The 23,408-nt window shown below is 42.4% G+C and overlaps 1 protein-coding gene across 5 annotated transcripts in view; it reads left to right on the forward strand.

Moving 5' to 3' along the window:
* LOC133508782 (uncharacterized) overlaps positions 1-23,408 on the forward strand; it is a 204,386-nt gene that overhangs the window by 146,419 nt on the left and 34,559 nt on the right. For 4 of the 5 annotated variants that reach the window (XM_061835195.1, XM_061835196.1, XM_061835197.1 and 1 more), the window contains one exon: positions 1,667-1,727. In XM_061835195.1, the coding sequence (XP_061691179.1) occupies positions 1,667-1,727 (61 nt within the window). Of the gene's footprint in view, positions 1-1,666; positions 1,786-23,408 lie in introns of those variants that run through there. The other variant, XM_061835198.1, reaches the window with a different exon arrangement.

Here is a 23,408-nt window from a genome sequence, read left to right on the forward strand (position 1 = left end):
TTGGACAGATAACACTGACAAGGCAACACATATGAGTCAAATCGGATTGGACAAAACAGTAATAACATGATTATAAAGTACCAAAAACAGGGAAGTCAAGGGAAACGCTACAAAATGAAAATAATGATACGCAAACAATAATTTCACGGCATTGTTTTCATGCGATTGTCCCGATTTGAGCACTGCACAGTTTACCTGCAGATGCAGCGCGGCCGCTGCTGCATTGCAGCACGCAGGAAGGAGCTCCCCCCCCCCCTTTTTTTTTTTTTTTTTGACGAGCGACGGTTTCTCCCGCATTGCACAAGACATTCTTTTTCTTTTGCAGACAATTTTGGCCGATCCATCCACGGCGTGCGCTTCGCTCGCTGCCACGGCACGTTCGCCTTCAGAGGCCCTGACACTTTTCTGGCGCGCGCGCAAGACGGATGGCGTCGAGGTTGTTAAAAAAAAAAATATATGGGGGGGGGGGGGGTCTAAGCAAAGACAATGATGTCCTGCTGCAAAATATATGGAGCCGGACGTGCAAGCGCAGACCCACACGCGGAAAACACGGAGAGGCTTCGTTCGGTTGCTCGTCTTCCTTTTTCAGTTCTTCTTCTTCAGGGCTGCAATCAAATACATCTCAATTAAAGCTCCCCCCCCCCCCTCCACATCCCCCCCACCCTCGTTGCAATAATTCCCCACTTTAATTTGATGGGCTCAAGACATGCAGGAGCCTTTTATGAGAAGCTCGACGAGATGTCAGCTCCCCTGTGGACAATCATCCACTCGGCTGGGCTTCTTTTCCCGTGCCATAACTCATATGTATGGGGTTTTTTTTTACATTTCTGTTTATGTTTCATTTGTTATTAATAGTAGTTTTATTTATTTATTCGTCGTAATTTTGACTATTCATTTCCCAAAATTTTAATTCGTATATTTTGTTTGTCTTAATCTTTATAAATGGATTCTGTCATCTTTATCTGTACTTTCATTTGAATTTAAAATTTATTTCATGAATATGATTTCATGTTATTCCCCCCCACACACATCTATTTTGCTAGTATTTTCAAATAATTTTGTAAATTGTATCTTGTTTTTCAAAAGTATTTTCTTATCATAAATTTAAATTTGGTTCTGATTTTACGACCTACATTAATTTTAGCTGATCACTCTATCTTAGTATTAATCATATACATTTTTAAATGAATGTATTATTTACTGATATGCATATTTTATTATTTGGATTTATTCCTTATTTTTATTCATTTGTTTTGTCAATCTTTACAATATATTTGTTCTATTTTTATGAATCTTCCAGATGTTTTTATATTTACAATTCTTATTTATACTTGCACACTTGTATATTAGTAGTTATTTATTTCATCTTGATTATTTGCATCTTTAATCCACCTTTAGTTCCTGTTATTAGTCTAAATTATTAATTGCGTAATTATAGTTTGTATTTGCAAATCTTTTTTTTTTTTTTGCACGATTTTTCAAATGTTTTTTTGCAAATTAACCTGAATGGGATTATTTTTTTTATTTGGCCCACTGCACATTTTTTTCATGACGCTTTTAATAATTAATTCAAACACTTTTGAGGAGATTGTCGTGTACTGATTTGAGTGAAAATAATAATTGAGGCTGCAATTTATTGTATTTGGTTTTTGCGCTTTTTCTGCAGTGTGCTGGGCGGTGCAGTTCCCTCGAAAGCAGGCGTCACGCGCCATCTACCGGCGAGTCAGGTAACTACACCTGCACCCCCCCCACATCAGCTTGCTTGCACATTCCCACGCAACCTCAAACACTCAAATATAATAGATGTGTTTTTGCCAAATAGTAAACAAATACAATAATACATGATAAATAAAATGTGAATAAAAAATTATGTGTTTGTATTGAATAATCATCATAATGATGATGATTTTGATGACGGTGGGCTAAATTTGCTGGCAGAGAGTGACGAGGCCTTTATGAGGATTTTTAAAAGCTTAGAAGCAGCTCAGTTTCATAACCCACGTGACCACGGTGATCACATGACCCCTGTGGCCCGACGATCAATCCCAATCTTAAAAATTTAAATTCTGAGATTAATAATTATTTTAGAATTCAATTTTTTTTTCATTGTTTGGAATAAACATTCTTGGTTTACTATTTATAATTATAAATGTCTTAAAATAATTTTTAAGTTCTTGTACATTGGTCATTAAAGTTCTTTGATTTGATAATAATTAAAGTTCTGAGGTTAATAAAAATAAAAATGTGAATTCAGATAATTCAAGTGTTTAGTTTCATAAGAAAGTAAGAATGGAAATTCTGAGATTGGTAATGATAAAATTTCAAGTTGTCCCCTTGGTAAAATTAATCATGAATAAAATAAAGTCCTTAAACTGGTAATAATAATTAAAGTTGACATTTTAGTATTTTTAAGGATACAATTTTAAGAAAGAAAATCATTGTAATGGGGTTTCATATTAAAATTACAAGTTTTACTGTAAACTCAAAATCATCCAAAGTAATGAAAGCGGTTTTATCGAAAATTGTAATCATAAAAGTTGTGAGGTTGGAAATTGATTGAGATTCCCATGAAGATTTCAAGTTCCATCGTCGACTCTATCGAAAATCACATCGAGTAATAAACGCCATGGTATCGGAAATGATAATAATTAAAGATGGCACTGAAACGACAAGTCCTACTGTAAACTCCGGATAAAGGTCCGGGCTTAGGTGGTCCTCAGGTGGGCGTCGAACCCTCCGACGCCGGTGTCGGGCCGACTTAAGCGGTAGGCCACTTAACTACCTCTAAGCTTTGCTAGTGATCATCTCATTTATCTGGGATTATTGCACAGAATTTACTCTTTGGTCTCCTTCCAGGCCCAAAATGTCAAGTCCAAAGCGGCGTGTGTGCACTAGCTTTGCGCCGTAAGACCTCGGCAGATCCGCCGCAAAGCCGCTCGCAGTTGATCTTTGGGATGGAGCGTGAAATAAATAAATCCTCTTTCGCAGATCAATATTCATCCCGTTTAATGCGCCGGGCCAAAAAAACCGGCGGATCGCGGGCGGGCCGCAGCCACGGGGGCTGACGTACAGATAATCGTTGAAGGAGAGGCACCGACGGCGTCCGACGGGCACGCTAACGCCGTTAGCGCGTTAGCGAAAGGGGGCCGGATTTCTGCGGAGCCCGGGCAAGATCCTGCCGCTCCGTTTGGTTTATTAATTGATATACTTTGTCGATTCAGAACCATTTTAGGATTAAAAAAAAAAAAAAAAAAAACACTCGTTCGAACGGGAAAAGAGCAAAGCCGGCAAAAGACTCGAGAAATGACGTGGGGTCAGTTGTAGCCGTGACGTTACCGACGGTTAGCATACAGATGTAAAATCGCTAATATTTCAAATCCAGTAGAAGAAAGTCAAATGTATTTAGATAACCTTTACAATGAATAATATATTTTACATCCTTTTGCGTACTTCATTATAAATTAAAAAGTATCACGCGCCATCACAAATTATTAATAATACGACAAACATTTAATAGAATTGACCGACCTGTTATGTTGTCGGTCAAAGTGAGCTGTGTCTGAAATTTTGACTTTTTGTTGTTGTTTCTTTTTATCATTATTTTAAAATTGACTTTTCATATTCATCCGAGCTGGTGTGCTGCGGGGTCACGTCAATATTTTCATAATTATTTATTTTTTTTCACTATGCTATATGAAACCCGTTGTTAGGTCGTGGGTCAAATTGACCCACGTTATTATTTTGAAAGTCTTGTACCGTACTGACCTTGTCGTCGAATTCTTTTCGGGTGCATCCATGATAGCTATGTGCACCAAATGGGCTTAACACGTCATAATTCGACATATTAAAATGACATTGAAGTTGTTCATTTTGGTATTTTGGTGATTTTTTTTTTTTATTTTATGGAGCCGTGTTTTACGGATTATGAACAAAGGGAACTTGAAACCAGAGATGTGAAGCTGTTGCATAGCAAAGCAGAGATGCTGCTTGGGTGTGTGTACTGGAAAGGGGGGGGTGGGGGGGGGCGTTTGACAACAGGGTTGTACTCACTCACTCGGAGGATTTCAGGGGGCTCAAGCAGCTGAAGAGGCTGCGAGAGTAAAAAGGAAGAAGGTGGGGGGGGGGTGGAAGATATTTGGAGTTTCTGACTTCTCCTGAGCAAACAACCCCTGCGGGGATCTTTGAGAGCCATTAAAATAAACAAAACGGACAAAAAGAGATGGGGGGGGGCGGGGGTGCATTGGAGACGAGAAACGTGGCCTCGGGGTTGGAAGGCAACGAAATATCATCTTTCAAACCGCACATTATTACCATAATGCTTGTTGTTGTTGTTGTTGTGTGGGCCCCCAAAATGGCTCCATAAGACGGTTCTGAGCCCCGGCCGAGTCTTGACGGCTTCTTTTATTTTCCCCGGTGCAGTTTCCTTAAGTAGCCACCAGAGGGTGGCCACCACCCTAAGAAGAACCCGAAAAGAAAACATAAAAATGGTCATTTCCTGTGCCCCCAACCATCCCACCCAAATATTTCCTTCAGGTGCGTCAAACCCTGGCGTGAATTCATGAATTTAGAGTTCACCAGGCGCATAATTAATGCCGTGCGTCCCGATTCCCGCCAGAGGAGGTGAGCCCAAACACAAACAAAGGGACAAGCAAATGGATTGGAACGGATTTAGAGGGCCCTGACAATTTGTGACACGCACACCGCGAAACCAGGAAAGCGAGAGACGCTCGCCGTTGGGCTGCGCCGCTCGCGGGAATTAGCAGCGCGTCGTCGTCGTTGTTTGTGAAGGAATGTGTTGTGTAGTTGTTGGTGTATTTAAAAGTACAAAGGGGAAAAAAAAATGGATCCTACACAGGTGAGTTGTGATGTGTCTTCCAAACCACTAGAGACTGAACTGGGTCCATATAAGAGCACAAAACATAAATTCCACACCCTCCTCTAAAAAAAAATAAAATAAATAAATACACGGTGCAACGGAAGCAGTCGGACTGCCATTTACCGTGACTTAACTGTAAAAAAAAATGTGTACAAATACTTGAATCCATTCAAAACATTGGCAGTATTATATGACAATTAATTCCCATTATTGATGTTTTTTGTACATTAATATTTGTATTTTTACCATTTGATTGTATTTTCTGTTCTTTCATTTATTGATTGATTGGGTTTTTATTAGAATGTATTATTATTATTACGAGAAAATTCAACATTTAAATTTTAACTTTAGTAATAATTGAATATTCAAAATATATTCAAAAATTTCTCTGATTGCAGATGCTGAAGTGTGTGTGTGCAGAGCTACGTAATGCAAAAGTGCATCTGTTGTGTGTTTGTGTGTCTGCATGTTTTTGTGGGTATTTTTATGCGTTTGTGTGCAATACACTGTTGCAATCAATATTGATAATCAATAGATGTCGTCGTCTCAATTTACAAAACTCATGGGGAACAAAAAGAGCACTGGAATTATTGGTTGAAGATATTCAAATCATTTTTATGTGGTGTGAGAATTCATCACGTCTGCTCGAGGACGTTATCCGATTTCACTCAATTGGTCCAAAATGTATTATTAATTTACAACAAATCTATCTTTGCACATCTCTGTTTCGATTTGGATGAGGTGTCGTGACAGACGGAACAATTCAATTGTCTTCCACTAGATGGCAGAAGCTACAATTAACCTGCGTAAAAGTATACCGCGATAGCAACTTTTTAAAAAAAAAAAATGTCTTCATATTTTCTTTTCAATTATTATCTCAACATGATAAGGACGGGAGAGTTTGTTCACAAAGCCACTCGGCCGTAATTATTATGATGTATTCCTTATTCCTCCGGCATAATTTACTTCGCCAAGGTTACATTCAAAAAGCAATAAAGTAGTCAAATAAGTATTTAGTGCGGCAGCTGCTGCTGACCCACTTTAGTTGCTGATGTAACTTTTTTTTTTTTTTTTTTTTGGGTGTACTTTGGCAAAACCGCCGAGACGCCGACTGAAATACGACATGAGCTCACCCTGTGTGTGTTTTTCTTTCTGCGAGGCCAAATGAACGCTGTTAAAATATGGATGAATTAAATGTCTGCGGACAAAATAATGCGTGACAGTGTAACGACGAGTTGTGATCGTTTTTTTTTTTTTTTATTATTATTATTAGCAACAGTGAGAACTTTGCTGGATCTCCAAGATGAAGAAGTTGCGATTCAACGTTTCCTGCCATTATTTCACGATTGGGAAAGTTTCATATTTCTTTTTTTAAAGCATCACACGTTGGCACATTTTCGGGCGCAGGTCCTCAAATCCTAAAAAAAAAAAAAAAGGCACTCATTGCCCTCCCCACCATAAAATAAGATTCATACAATTAATAAAAATAAAGATTGGTATGTATTTAACGCGTGTATTGATTTATGTTCCCACAAACAAAACAGTCAATAATGGAATTATTAATAAAGGCGGAGAAGGGAGCGAAAAACTCGATTATAAAAAGTCCAGTGGCAGGTTTTTGTGATGTTTAAAAAAAAAAAAAAAGAGACCAAAATAAATAATTCAAGTCTTGCCACACAAAAATATAATTTTTGGAAGAGGAAGCAAAACTAGACACTAAAGTAAATTTGTACTTATTAGTGTTTATCCGGCGGCACGGTGGATCAGTTGGTAAAGGTTTCTGGGTTCGATCCCGACCCCGCCTGTGTGGAGTTTGCATGTTTCTCCCCATGCCTGCGTGGGTTTTCTTCGGGCACTCAAAACATGAATTGGACACTCTAAATTGCCCCTCGGTGTGATTGTGAGTGCAACTGTTTGGCTCGATGTGCCCTGCGATTGGCTGGCGACCATTTCAAGGGTGTAGCCCGCCTTCTGCCCTTTGACAGTTGGGAGAGGCTCCAGCACTCCCATGACCCTCGTGAGGATAAGCAGCTCAAAAATGGATGGCTGGAAGTCTTTTTTTTTCTAACTAGCTTCAAATGCATTTTAAACTCAAAATGCTATACTTTATATACTTTATTTTTACATTTTTTTTACTTTATATTCTTGACTAAATCTTTGATATCAGTGTTATTTTTCACCCCAACTGTTAGATTTTGCCTTGTAAGTACACAGCTTGAGTATTTTACACAACAAATATTTTGCTTCGGAAATGCTACATTCCTCTTGGATTCTACACGGGGGGGGGGGTGAACTGCATTTAAATGTTATAACTTGATTGTAACAGTATCATATACTCAAAGTTATGTATTAATATATTATAAGCCTCGAACGAGACACCCGATCAGCATCTCAAACAGATGACAGCCGAGGGTGAAAAGTATTTCAGCAGTAAAAACGCAGTTCAGGGTGTACCCCGCCTCCTGCCCGTTGACAGCTGGGATAGGCTCCAGCACTCCCTGTGACCCTAGTGAGGATAAGCGGCAAAAGAAAATGGATGGATGGTGTGCATGCCCTCTGACAAATGGGGATGTGGCTGTGATGTCAAGTAAACGATCCCGTTGGATTACTACTTACCTGCCTACCTCACACATGATAAACATCATACTTGTAGTGTTAATTAATCCTGGTAGTTGTTTTGTGTACTGTATACATCTTGGTCGGCGAACAACACGTTTTTTTGCCAGAAATCGCACAAGTGACAGAATTAAGACTTAATTTCCCTGATCCGGCAGCTTCCCGAGATGGAGGGGCTGTCGTTAGCTCCCTCGCGAGACCTTCCGTCCCCGCCGCAGAGCTAGCGTAAGCCTCGCTAAATCACTTTTAGCTCCGACGCTCAAGCTGTGAGAAAGCGCGTTAATCTGGCCTTTTCGCGCCGGGACTAAGTCGTCTACATTTTTTTTTTTCTTTGGTTTTTTTTTTGCGTCTGCCGTTAACCCGCAAACGCGGCGGTGGCGGCCATTTGGAGGGTTTGGGTAGTTACAGTTCTGTTTTGCCTCCACTGGCTTTGCGGAGATCATCTGAAACGCAAAAAGACACAAAATCACACAAATAGACACACAGGCTTTCAAAATCACTCATGCATGCGAATACACAAAGATTCCTATATTCACACACACAAAATATACCATCCATTTTCTTCACCGCTTATCCTCACGAGGGTCGCGGGGAGTGCTGGAGCCTATCCCAGCTGTAATTGGGCAGGAGGCGGGGTACACCCTGAACTGGTTTCCAGCCAATCGCATGGCACGTGGAGACAAACAGCCGCAGTCACAATCACACCTTGGGGCAATTTAGAGTGTCCAATTATTGTTGCATGTTTTTGGAACGTGGGGGGAAACCGGAGTGCCGGAAGAAAACCCACGCAGGCACGGGGAGAACATGCAAACTCCACACAGGCGGGTCCGGGATTGTACCCGCGACCTCAGAACTGTGAGGGCAACGCTTTACCAGCCGATCCACTGTGCCAACCACAAAATATACCTACAGAAAAAGAACTACACAAACAAAACAAACACAAAAATGCATGCAATAATATGCTCACATGAAGACAAACACTCAAAAACAACACACAATGCAAACAAGAAACTAATTTAAGTGCACACACAAAGTATAAAAAATAAAAACTTGAATGAAATGATGCACAAAAACAAACACATTCAAAAATACATATAGATGCATATTTGTATAAAATACACATGCATAGAAAGAAAACACAAATGCGCTAACACAAAAAAGCAAAAATTTTCGCACAAAAACAAACACATTTCAAAACTATATACATGCATAGTTGTATAAAATACACATGCAAAAAAGAACACACAAATGCACGAACAAACACAACAAAAAAAGCAAAAAATATACACAAAAACAAACACAAAAAATATATGCATGCATAGTTGCAAAAAATACACGTACACACATGCAAAGAAAGAATGCACACAAATGCACCAACAAACACACAGAAAAGCAAAAATATACACAGAAAATCAGAAAAACACACGCAGACATGCAAAACATAATTAAAGACAAACATATACAGCACTCGCACGAGAAAAAAAAATACAAAACAAACACTGATACAACAAACATAAAAAAGCAAAAATATACACACAAAATCAGAAATCTACACACACACACACACACACAAACATAAACAAAGACAAACATATACAATACGCACACGAAAAAAAACCATACAAATACAAACACTGGTACAACAAACACACAAAAAAGCAAAAATATACACACAAATCAGAAAAATACACACACACACAACATAAACAAAGACAAAGATATACAGCACTCACATGAAAAAACCCCATACAAAAACAAACACAAAAAAGCAAAAATACACACACACAAAACATAAACAAAGACAAACATATTCAGCACTCATAGAAAAAAGACAGAAAAACAAACACTGACACAACAAACACGTAAAGCAAAAATATACACACAAAATCAGAAAAATACACACACACAAAACAAACCAAGACATGCAGCACTCACACGAAAAAAAAGTATACAAAAACAACCACCGATACAACACACAAAAAAGCAAAAATATACACACAAAATCATAAAAATACACACACAAAAAACATAAAGACAAACATATACAGCACTCACACACAAAAAAACATACAAAAACAAACACTGATCCAACACACACACTGTGTGTCGCATGTCACTGCAGGCTTTGCACTTAAACAACAAACACAAAAAAAGCAAAAATATACACACAAAATCAGAAAAATACACACCCTCACACACAAAACATAAAGACAAACATACAATACGCACACGAAAAAATATACAAAAACAAACACTGATACAACAAACAAAACAAAAATATACACTCAAAATCAGACAAATACACTTACACACAAAACATAAACAAAGACAAACATATACAGCACTCACACGAAAAAAAAAACGTACAAAAACACACACTGATACAACAAACACACACAAAAGCCACACATACACACACACTGCCGCATGTCACTGCAGGCTTTGCGCTTAAACAAACACAAAAATGCAAAAATATACACACAAAATCAGAAAAATACACACCCTTACACACACAAAACATGAAAAAAAACCCTGATACAACAAACAAAAAAAGCACAAATATACACACAAATCAGAAAAATACACACACAAAACATAAACAAAGACAAACATATACAGCACTCACCTAAAAAAAAAACGTACAAAAAACACACACAAAACATGATACCACACTGAAAACACACACACAAAAGCCACACGTACACACCACTGCCGCATGTCACTGCAGGCTTTGCGCTTAAACCAACACAAAAAAGGCAAAAATATACACACAAAATCAGAAAAATACACACCCTCACACACAAAACACAAAGACAAACATACAATATGCACACGAAAAAATATACAAAAACAAACACTGATACAACAAACAAAACAAAAATATACACTCAAAATCAGACAAATACACTTACACACAAAACATAAACAAAGACAAACATATACAGCACTCACACGAAAAAAAAACGTACAAAAACACACACTGATACAACAAACACACACAAAAGCCACACAAACACACACACTGTCGCATGTCACTGCAGGCTTTGCACTTAAAGAACAAACACACAAAAAAGCAAAAATATACTCACAAAATCAGAAAAATACACACACACAAAACATAAAGACAAACATATACAGCACTCACACACAAAAAAACATAATGAAAAAAACCCTGATACAACAAACACAAAAAAGCAAAAATATACACACAAATCAGAAATATACACATACACACAAAACATAAAGACAAACATATACAGCACTCACACGAAAAAAAAAAACGTACAAAAACACACACTGATACAACAAACACACACAAAAGCCACATATACACACAAACTGCCGCATGTCACTGCAGGCTTTGCGCTTAAACAACAAACACACAAAAAAGCAAAAATATACACACAAAATCAGAAAAATACACACCCACACACACACAAAACATAAAGACAAACATATACAGCACTCACACACACAAAACGTGAAAAAAAAAACCCTGATACAACAAACACAAAAAAGCAAAAATATACACACAAATCAGAAAAATACACACACAAAACAAAAGCAAAGACAAACATATACAGGCACTCACATGAAAAAAAAAAACGTACAAAAACAAACCTGATACAACATACACTCACACAAAAGCCACACCAACACACACACACTGTGTGTCGCATGTCACTGCAGGCTTTGCACTTAAAAAACACACAAAAAAGCAAAAATCTACACACAAAATCAGAAAAATACACACCCCCACACGCACAAAACATAAAGACAAACATATACAGCACTCACACACACAAAAAAACCATAGAAAAACAAACACTGATCCAACACACACGCACACAAAAGCCACACAACCACACACACTGTGTGTCGCATGTCACTGCAGGTTTTGCGCTTAGCATCCGTGCACTTGTTATTTCCACCAGCGGCCTTGTATGTGAGTGCTCGCTAGTTGTGTAGTTTATCCCCCGACGCTCGCTTCCCCTTCGCTTCCACTGTTGCGTTGAAAGCCATTGTACCCGACGTCACCAAATGATTAGACTCTCGCAGCTTGAGCGTGAGAAAACTCACATTACCGGGACACGTAAAAGTCCCGCTGAGCGGTGCGGACAGGCGCTGATTAGCTCCGCCCCCCGCCGCAATCCATCCCGACGACAGCTCTTCACCGACAACGCCGATAAAGCCTGCACGACACACGCGTTCAGGCTACATTGCTAAAGGTGGGAACCATGCTAGGAAAAAGAAAAGTCACTAGTACAAGCAGTACAAGGTACATGAAGCCATTCGCAACAAACCTAAAATAAGTCTGCAGTGCCAAACTTTTCAGTCACGTTATTGGGTTTTTCCACATTTTTATCGATGTTTTTTATCGTATCGATAAGAAACATATTGTGATATGAGTTTTGGTCATATTAGTACACAGTCAGCAATTTTACGAATATTTGGCATCATAACCACTTTTAACGTTATGGGATCTGGTCTTGACAGCCGCATTTTCGGTTTCCATTGTCTTAGCTGCTTATACTCACGAGGGTCGCGGGCAGGAGGCGGAGTTACACCCTGAACTGGTCACCAGCCAATCGCAGGGCACGTGGAGACAAACAGCCACACTCACAGTTGCATCTTGGGGCAATTTTCAACATTTTCTCATGTAGTAAGATTTATTTAAAAATATTTCCAAAGTATTAATTCAAATAATAAAAAAAAAAAAAACAATGCTGGAAGAATTTTAGACTAAATTGACAACATTCTCAAACAATAATGAAAAAATATATAATTGAATAGTGAGAATTGTTTATTGAATAATGTTATGCTCCACATCAGATGAAAAATATTATTTGATTACGAATCAGAAGAATAAGACTTGGACTATCCCCTTACAAATACAGCCATCCATTTTCTTAGCCGCTTATCCTCACAAGGGTCACGGGTATGCTGGAGCCAATCCCAGCTGTCATCAAGCAGGAGGCGGGGTACACCCTCAACTGGTTGCCAGCCAATCGCAGGGCGCATGGAGATAGACAACAGTCGGCACTCACAATCGCACCTACGGGCAATTTAGAGCGTCCAAATGATGTTGCATGTTTGAGGAAACCGGAGTGCCCGGAGAAAACCCACACAGGCACGGGGGAGAACACGCAAACTCCACACAGGCGGGTCCAGGATTGAACCCGGGACCTCAGAACTGTGAGGCAAACGCTTTACCATTTGATCCACCGTGCTGCCATGTTTATTTTTCTCTGGTTAACTACTACTACGACTTTCAATTTTTATACCAGCTATTGACACGGTGCCAAACTTCAAGCGTTAACGAGCGGTCGGCGTAATTCCAGACGCCGCGTCCACTCGTGCGTACGTACACAAGCGGCTAATCCAAACAAAGTGTCCGACATCACTCGCAGCGCCTCGCTCCAAAAATGTTCTTATCAGCGAGCTCGCGCGGAATACGGTCGGAGGACATCCTGCCTTATCTGAGCACTCATCAAGACACTCCAACGTGCGGTGCCGGGGGACGACTCCTCGCCTCGAGTAGACTGGACATTGTCGGGGGGATGGGGGGGGGGGGGGGTGCTGGAATGCTGCCGCGTCCGTCTTATCAGTCGTTGAAGCGGCTCTGGACAACCAGGGGGACGACTCTGATGCTCCATTTTGGTACTTTGCTCCCTGAACCAGACCACCTCCATCTTGGCAGATTTAAAGCTACGCTGCAATGCATTAAGTGATTCTCGAGTGGGACTGAGGGTTGATTTATTTGCCCTCTCCACACCCGAGCGGGCCTCCCTTAGACAACGTTGTGATTCTCCACGCAAACGAGTTGGAGTTGGGTTCCAGAGTAGTGGAAGGTCACCTAACCCTTGACTGTGTGGAGTTTTGTAGCATCCAGCCAATCAGTAGTCAGGATAAAAATGTGGATCGGAACATCATTGTGAACTTTGAGTGTTTTTAAAATAAAAACAGGTGTTTTTGAGAATTCTCATGCATGGTTTTGCTATTTTAATCCCATTATCAATATATTTGAGGCAAAATGTAGGATTTTCGTGCATCCATGTATTCCATAACTTGCTTTTTACTTGTAAGGCAGATGGTTAGCCAATCAGAAAAGCGAAGAAAGTCATTTCGGGAAAAGACACTGGAATGTGGCGGCACGGTGAATCAGTCGGTAAACCGTTGGCCTCACAGTTCTGAGGTCCCTGGTTTAATTCCGGACCCGCCTGTGTGGAGTTTGGATGTTCTCCCCGTGCCTGCGTGGGTTTCCTCCGGGCACTCCGGTTTCCTCCCACATTCCAAAAACACGCAACGTTAATTGGACACTCTAAATTGCTCCTAGGTGTGATTGTGAGTGCGGCTGTTTATCTCGATGTGCCCTGCGATTTGGCGAGCAACCAGTTCAGGGTGTACCCCGCCTCCTGCCCGTTGACAGCTGGGATAGGCTCCAGCACTCTCTGCGACCCTCGTCAGGATAAGCGGTGAAGAGAATGGATGGATGGATGGATGGATGGACACTGGAATGTGGAACTAACTCCAATTTTCAAACTATTTCGGCTAAGTCAAATTCAAAATGAGGTTGACGTGCTTGGTAGCGGCACCAGGACCAAAAAAAGAATAAAAATTGCCCGGAACCCTATTAGCGCTGCCGGAACACACGGACATTTATTGGAGACGGACGTGGTGGTGGGCCACTGATAAACTTTGCCAAAAATGACCGAGGAGCTTCTTTGTGTTCATGATTCTTAAGATACTGGTTGACGTGTAACGTACATATTGGTGGAAGAATTGTAATTGGGAGTTTTGGACCTGAAACTGTGCTTGCTAGCATGTTAATCGCAATTGCCGTTTAGCATTTTGCTGTAACAAATTGTGTACACCAAATTTATGCCGTACAATCAGGACCAACATCTGCAGTTTGAGGATGGAAGTCCATCCCTCATAAATGGGAATAACATGTTAGTACTGTAATTCCCGGCCTACAGAGCTCACCTGGTTGTAAGCTTCACCCAGTACATATGTAAAGGAAATACCATTTGGTACATACATACGCCGCAGCTGTGTAAAACCCGCATGTGCCCATATTGAAACTGACATTAAAACACGAGATATTTACAAAGATAGACTGTACATAGAGAGTTTAACGCTAGTGCCACTGCGCTAATGCTAACGCTAGCATCACTAACGCTAGCGCCGCCACGCTAATGGCCAGGTAAAAAAAAACATACTGGTAAAAATCACTGAGACACGGCAGTAACACGCTAGCGCAGCGCTAACAGGGCCAGACCGGTAAAAGTTACTTCCTCGGCACATATGTTCCACCGGTCTCACTCTTGCCTTTTCCGCTCAAGTGCCCCTTTGTGGCTGTTAGAAAAAATGCACAAATTAGCCGCATCACCGCATAAGCTTCAAGGTTGAAAGCGTGTGAAAAAAGTCGCGGATTATAGGTCGGATATTACGGTAAATGTATTAAATTAGATTGTAGGAGGGTGTGATTATTATTCGATGATTCGACCAATAATCAATAGAAATGATTTAAAAAAGATTCACTGGTGAGAGCCGTAATTGTGTGGTTGGCGTACGCCGCATCAGATCGACGCCGATCACGGAAAAACGGCAGTGATTAGCCGAAAAGTTTCAGGAAACTTCATCGAGCAGTTTGGCACGAACGGATCGCGGCGTCGCAAAATCCCGCAGGGATGGAACGGGATGAGTCAAAACCAAAGCTAACCAAAGCAAGTAATTGCTAGTCGACCAATTGTGCCGAAAACTGGAGACTTTTCTTGGCCAGACTCAAAAGTTGTTTTCTCGCAAAACAAGCGGTGCCGGATTTTCTCTCAGCTGTGATGTTGCCGCTAGTTTCCCCTCCTCTGGGTCATTGCTCATCCCATAATCCCTTGCTCTCCCTCCTCCTGCGAGCGAAGGATGAAATTAGTCGCTAAGTCGGTGACTTGTTGCCCGGCGTGGATTAGCGGTCGGACGTGGTGACCCTCCCCCACCCCCAGAAAGGTGGTCGAGGAAGCTCCCCTTTTGCCCGTCTAAGGACTGGCGCTGTGACGTTGTTGTCAGGTTACCATGACCCCGTCGCCGTGGCGGCGAGCGCTCGACAAACCCTTGAGTAAATCCCGCAGCTCAGACTCAATCTGGCCTCTTCCTTAAAGTCCTCGCTGGCGGAATTAACACGGAAAACGTGTTTATTTCTCTTTCTCTTCTACAAATATATTTTCTCATCGTTTCTTTTTCAATTAAGGCTTTTGAAAGTATCTGCGATTAAGGTCCAGCAAAAGAGCTTAACCCGGTTAACTGAGGAAAGTTTGTAATTGGAGCCCCGCTGAGCATAGGAGGCAACAACAAAGTGTTACGAGGTGTTGCGAGCGGCAACAAAAGAGGACCCACCCCCCTCATGAAAAAAACAAAAAAAACCCCACCAAATATGTTTATTAATCAACTGTACACGGGTTAAAAACTGTACAAATTGAAAAAATAAATAAATACCATAATTCCTGGCCTACAGAGCGCACCTGATTATAAGCCTCACCGAGTACGTTTGTAAAGGAAATACCATTTGGTACATACATACGCCGCAGCCGTGTAAAAGACGCAAGCGCCCACATTGAAACCCACATTGAAACACGAGATATTGACAAAGAAAGACGGTACATAGAGAGTTTAATGCTAGCGTCGCCGTGCTCACGCTAATGCTAGCGCAGCACTGACGCTAGCGCCGCACTAACAGGGCCGGTTAAAAAAAATACATACTGGTAACAGTCACTGAGACACGGCAGTAACACGATAGCGCACCACATTGAAACACGAGATATTTACAAAGAAAGACGGTACACAGAGAGCTTAACGCTAGCGCCGCTGCTTTAATACTAACGCTAGCGCCGCCACGCTAACGGCCAGTTAAAAAACATACTGGTAAAAATCCCTGAGACACGGCAGTAACACGGCAGCGCAGCGCTAACAGGGCCGGACCGGTAAAAGTCACTTCCTCGGCACATATATTCCACCGGTCTCACTCTTACCTTTTCCGCTCGAAAGCCCCCTTGCGGCCGCATAAGCCTCAGGCTTGAAAGCGTGTGGGAAAAAAAAAGTTGCGGGTTATAGGCCGGAAATTACGGGATATGATTAAAAGAAGAAAAGAACCAAATAAGGCAGTTAAAATCAGTATAATCATTTTTGTGTTTATGACAGTGTCCCATTTTTGGGACATGATAATTTTCACGCATTATATCTTTCTGTATATCAAAATATTGAAGTGTTTTAAATGTGAAGTCATAATTTGGTATCAGGAGAGGATAACTCATTATTTCCCTTTCCTTCCTGACCCAACATGGCTGCCTCAAGGTCAGTATGCAACCGAGTTTGTCTTCAAAATGCTAATCCATCACTATTATTAATGCGCAAGTGTCGTTCGAGAGTAATAATTCATGAATAAACATATCTCTCGTATGTACCACTTCACAGAACTGATCACATACCCGTCCCTGTTTTGGGATGCTGCATTTTTTTTTTTTTTGCCCTTTGTTTTATGCGTTAAACGAAAAAGTTATTTCCTTGATTGTGGACTTTGGAATAAAATACAAAAAATATAATATTATAAAAAATAAAAATAAAAAATAGCCATCCTGCCCATGAATGAGTTAACTATATTTTGAATACTTTTTGAAATGGCGTAACAAGTTGTAATGGGTCGACTCACTTCTGCGTCACTGAAGCGCTCCTGACAACATCGCAGAAAAACTTGGTGGGCTCGAATCGCAGTATTTCCCAATATTTACCCAGCCGAGGGACGTTTATGATTTCACAAAATTCAGAACATTTTTCGCTCGCTGGCACGTAATCGAAATAGTTATTTGCGCTCCTTTTCTGCTCCCTGGACCCCAAAGGTTAGAGAACCCTGCATTTGTGCATTTATTTACGCCGGGGGAGTATTACTGCGTATATTTACACTTGCTGAATATTTGCGACTATGCGAGGGATTTCGGAAGGATGCCTTCATGAGCGTTTACTTTCTGTCCCGTCACATGACACATCCAACAGCCAACCCTGGCATCGGAGGGGGCCATTTTTTTTTTTTTTTTTTTTTTTTTTTGGGGTGTTTTTGATTTTAAACAAAGACGCACCTAGCTGACCTCGCGAGACGGAACATGTAAACACCAGCGCCGACCCGCATGTTACGCGCACTTCCTAATGGCCGCCGCGCCGAGATTAATGGCAGTCGAGTATGCGCGAGACGAAAAGCTTGATCAGCGTCACGGGGAAGGAATGCTTACTTGTTTACATAATTTAAGCATATGACAATTGTTTTGTCTAAAACTGAGCGCAACTGTGTTTCTATATTCTTTCATTTCTGATCATAATTTCAGTTAAATCTGCAAAGAGGGATGAATAGCCCCGTTTTATATTTTCTTTTTCATTTATTTTAGACACCGCCATAAGCCCTGTGGAGCTCTTGTTTTTGGGTTATGATGGAAGGGAAATTATAGTTAAGAAATTTTTGCACTGTTGGTGACATGTAAATTTATAACAGAAGCAGGCAGACAGATTGGCTGTAAATATTGTTAAATATCACCCACGTGCGCATGAGCTCACTCTTTCCTCATTAAACGACAGACAGCTAATAGCGGGAAAGCGAGCCGACGACGGCGAACGGATGACGAAGTTCGCCAAAGTTTTGGACGCGGCGCTTGCAAACCAAATCGCGTTGTGTTCCAGTCCCCGAGTCGTCGCCGTCTTCCAAAGAAAACATTTGCCCCGCCGAGGCGGGAGTCGTGCCGCCAGCTACCGTAATTTCTCGAAAATAACGCGCACATATTTCCCAAAAATATTTTCAAAAAGTTATTATGTCTAGGTATGGATGAAAAATAAAAAACACACAATGTATAGTCTTATTCAGGTGCATAGCGTGATTAAAAAAAAAACATATACATATGCATTTCGATATGATATTCAATGTCTTATGTTACACATTTATATATATTACGGTAATGTGTGCCGCCTACCTGAACTCTATGACCTCCTCGAGGAGCTTGCATTTTTCGATCGTTAGCGTAGCATGTTTGTTGCTACCGCTCCAAAGATCATAACAGACTGCCCGTGAGTTTGTTTTTAGCTTAAACTAAGACAAAAAAAAAAAAAAAATGTCGACTACAACGGCTAGTTGTGCAGCAGCTTTTAAAAGAAATGAGACGATAGCGCGTGCCGATGATGCCGCAAACCCGGAAGTTGCGCCGCAGTCCGAAAGAACGACAGCTCGCCTCAATGGCTTCAGGTGGCTATCAAAAAAAAAAAACGTGAGCTCAAAACTATGTAATACGAGCGTCGTGGAGACATTGGGAGGGCATTGAAATGCTCGATTTTTAAAAAAAATGTGCCCTTTATGATCGTTTCTGCGTAGTTTTGATAGCCACCTGACGCCGTAGTGAAAGATGCGGCGGATTGGAGCCGAACGGAGGGGGAGAGTTTGCGCTGCGCAACCCAAACTTTTGGGATGAAAAAAATATTTCATGACATCAATGATGAGTTCCACAACGATGCGCTAAATAAAGCTACTATGCATCTTTTACGGCTTGGAGATGAGTCGTAATGCTTCTTTTGAAGGCTCGGCCAAGGATGTGCACTCTGCACAAATATTTAATGCAGTGTTTAATAAACAATGTTAAAGAGTTTATATTTTTAAAACTGAAATATGTGTTAACAGTATTAATAAAATGTGCCGTCATTGAGCATTTATTTTAGTTGGTTGAGGGATTCTGTCCTGACAATTCCAGGGACCAGGAAAAGCGTGTCCTGTGGCCTGTCCCGAGATTATATTACCGCTACATCAGCGCATGCACAATGATTATTATTAATAATTGTTGTATGAACAGATTTTGAAAAACAATACAAGTACAATCCTAAGAAAATATGAATACAGGTCATTCCTAATGTTCTGAGCATATGGGTAACGGCAAATTGGTGGTGCGCATTGTACATTGGTAGAAGCGTTTTCCTGATTATTTTTTTTAGGTCAACTTTGAGGGTACGCATTGTACATTGGTAGAAGGGTTTTCCAGATTTTTTTTTGGGGGGGGGGTCAACTTTGAGGGTGCGCATTGTACATTGGTAGAAGGGTTTTTCTGATTTTTTTTTTTTTTAGGTCAACTTTGGGGGTGCGCATTATACTTCAGGACGCATTATACTCGAGATATTACGGTAGTGGTATGGTGTGCAAATGACAGTGTTGTGTGACGGTTGCTCTTGCGGAATGCAGCAATACCGGACGCATTTTAAGTTTCAAAGTGACGTTGAAGCAGGTTGCAACAGTTCCGTTTATCCTTTTCCATCACTCGATTGCACATTATCACCGTCTCCGTTAAAATATGGCCAGGCGGAGTAATAACGTTTTTTTTTTTTTTTTTTACCATTTTTTGATCACACTCTTGGAGCGACAGTGGTAGGTGGTCGTCTGAGTCACAGGTTTTTCTTTCTGGAGTATCTTACAGTGTGCCCCGTTCTCACATTTCATCTTTTGAAACCGCTCTTTATGTCATTCTATGCGTTATCAAACATTCTGACCGGTTCCGACTCTCAATGCGTTCACTGTTGCTGTGCATTTCCGTCTTGCCAGCTGCTGTGAGTCATTGGGAGAAGCGGGGGAGACGCTTTGCCTGATGGCTCCACCCTGAGCTTAGCACCATCCATCTACATCACCCCACCCCACACCACCCCCTTTAACTGTCGCCAGTCAACCCCCGCACACGTTAAATGCCGGCCTCTTTGGGATGTAAGGCGCATACGTCGTCATGCTAACATGCTGTAGATCCATGGTCAACCCCGAGTCGAGGTCAAGTGATTTATGGGGGTGGGGGGGTGTACACACGTGTCCCACCAAAAAAACTACTGTACTCGCATGGCTTGTAATGGCCTTTCTTGTTAAAAGAGCGGAGCGATGGCGGTCAAAGTGCAGCTGGAGGTCAGGTGTTGAGGAGGTGCAGAGTCCGAGGGAGTGGGTGCCTCCCAAAGTAGTCCCCCTCGGAGGGTCTGGGCATATTTTTTAGCTGAGGGGCCACGTTGACGTTTAAAATTTTGACATGTTGGCTAAGTCACAAGCAGATGCTTACATATGAGAAATAAATAAACGACAAATGTTTTATTGACAGATGAAGGCCTGTCTGCGGTATCTTCAGCGAACACGCTCACAATCCTGCAGCCCGAGAGATTTCTGAGTTATATTTTACGCATGTGGTGATTTTGTTTTTTTTAGTTTTTTTATCCATTGAAATTTGGCAGTCTTTTAAGAACAATTCTGTCAGGTCTATTAGGTGGAGATGACTGCTTTGGGTTCAGGTTGAAGAAGAAAGGTTAGTGTAGAAGAATTCAACTGGACACCCTGAATAATTTCATCCATCCATCCATCCATCCATCCATTATCTACCACTTTTCAGGGTCAGATAGCAGGGGAAGTAGCTTCAGCAGGGATACCCAGACTTCCCTTTCCCCCAGCCACTTCTTCCAGTTCTTCCGGGGAGATCCCGAGGCATTCCCAAGCCAGTCCGAGAGACATAGTCTCTCCAACGTGTCCTGGGTCGTCCTCGGGGGTCTCTTTCCGGTGGGACGTGCCCGGAACACCTCACCGGGGAGGCGTCCGGGGGGCATCCGAATCAGATGCCCCTGCCACCTAATCTGGCTCTTCTCAATGTGGAGGAGCAGCGGCTTGACACTGAGCCCCTCCCTGATGACCGAGCTTCTCACCCGTTCTCTAACGGAGAGAGTCCGGACACCCTGCTGAGGAAACTCGTTTCAGGCGCATGTATCCGTGATCTTGTTCTTTCGGTCGTGACACACAGCTCATGCCTATAGGTGAGGGTAGGAACGTAGATTGGCCACTGTGAGCTGGGCGTTGGCCTTAACAATTTCAAAACCCCTTTCAAATTTACCTCACTGGACTTGATTTTGGAAATTCACATGCTTGTCCAAGGAAATCATGCAAAAAAAAAAAAACGAGCCTTGTGGTCATTGGAACCGCCTCAACTAAAAGACAACAGTAGCCCAAAACAACATCGGGCAGCGTCTCAAAAACATGAATCACACCTCACAAGTTTCTTACTGGACTTTTTCTGACACTTTCCCAACCGTTCACACCTTGAGTGGGCACGATTTGGGAAATGCCAACCCGCTTGACCAAGCAAATTGTAGCCAAGAATCAAGCTGGGCGTTGATTAGAACCACTCGAACACATCAAGACCGTGGCCTGCTGCGATTAATGATGAAACGGAATCCTAGTGGTCTGAACTTGACCGTAATCTCTGGATGAGCGACGAAGTGGAGCGGTGTCACGGAGGCTTACCGCTAACACGGCTGTAGAGCCTCTGGTAATACTGACGCATTACAAAACACACACGAAGGGGTGGTGTGGTTTTGGGGTGGGGTGGGGGGGACGTTTCCAAACCGCAGCACCACCACGATTGAGGGATCGACGCGCCGGGCCAACGACAGCGAGGTCGGGCCAAATGTCGACCTTAAAGCGGGAGTCTGTGTGCGGATTTCCCCTAAATAGCCCGTAGGTTCCATCACGCCGCCAAGCCGGGCCATCCCGACTGACAATGGCCTGTCTTCGCCGTGGACCTCACCCCCCCCCCCCCCCACCCCGTTGTATATCATCCTTGACTCCAACACAACGAACGTCTGTGGTGAAGGGCGGGATTATGTGTCAAGCATTTATTTTGTTAAGGGATCAAGCCCCTCTGTGCTCTCACCCTAAATAGAACCAAACTCCGGCCAAGATTTGGGATGGCTGGTCCAGGTGCTGTTTGGTTTTGCGCCCCGGAATGCCCGGGGGATTACATGGCAAGTTGGTGTTTTGAAGCAGCTGCTAGTGCAGAGTCACTCAGGGGGGGCTAAAAGCGGAGGCCGGCCGCCCCGCCCCAGCAGCTATTGTGCTTTGTGCTCACTTTCATTGTTCTTTTTGTAGGGGGGGAAAGTTTGACGCTGTCGTGTTTATTTTACAACGTCGATGCTTGAGGTCACCAACTGGGAACAAACGCCGATTCGAGGTCCAGTGAGAGCACGGGGCTAATCTGGGCCACCGAAGATCCTTCTGTAAGTCTGCTATGCGGCCGACGCGCTGGGGGCCATTGGAGATTTTGATTTATGAGGCGAGGGGGGGGGGGGTCACCGCCACGGACGACCCGCTAATGCCCACCGGAATACTTGGGACGGCAATTCGCTCAAAGTCCGCAACCTTTCACGGCCCCCTTCTCAGAAGCGTAAACCCAACGGACTGCCACCTCTTATTAATCCCGCTCGGCGTTTCCCGACCCTCGTGTAAATCAAACCGTGCTGCCGTTCCTGCAATAGAACCCCAATAAAAGCAGAAGGTCAGAGGCTGCACCGGTCCACGAGTGGAAACTGTGACAAAATCCCCGCTGACAGAACGGACACAACCCGAAGCCTCGGCGGCTTTTTTTTAAATGATTAATGAATATCGGGTGGCCCCGACGAGCAAACACCGAGAGAATCTCGGCGCTCTGATCCCGCCTCTGAGAGCGACTTAGCGGGAGAATGAAGTGCATCCAGAGCGCTTGATCCCGGGTAAGATGAAGCCGACCTTCATTACAAGAGCGTAAAAAAGCTCACCGGCTCATTGGCATTAGGTTAATATTATAAAGATTAGAGTGGCACTGATGGAAGCGCAGAGCGCTGATTTCTCTGCAGGGATCCATTACTTTTCGAGCCCCGACGCTCTTTGAATCGCTGTGTTGATCATTATTGTAATGCTCGAAAAGGTGCCCATTTTTGTGTGTATCCTGGGACGTGTTTTAGAGATCAAGATCCGCTCTCTAAAATTCAAAACCCTGGGGGAGCTCGATAAAAAATGTCACCGTTCGACAAAATTGGGTGGGCATAGATCTTGGATGGACGGAGGGCTCATTTG

This window comes from Syngnathoides biaculeatus, chromosome 11 (assembly GCF_019802595.1).
Source record: "Syngnathoides biaculeatus isolate LvHL_M chromosome 11, ASM1980259v1, whole genome shotgun sequence".
Classification (NCBI taxonomy): Eukaryota; Metazoa; Chordata; class Actinopteri; order Syngnathiformes; family Syngnathidae; genus Syngnathoides; species Syngnathoides biaculeatus.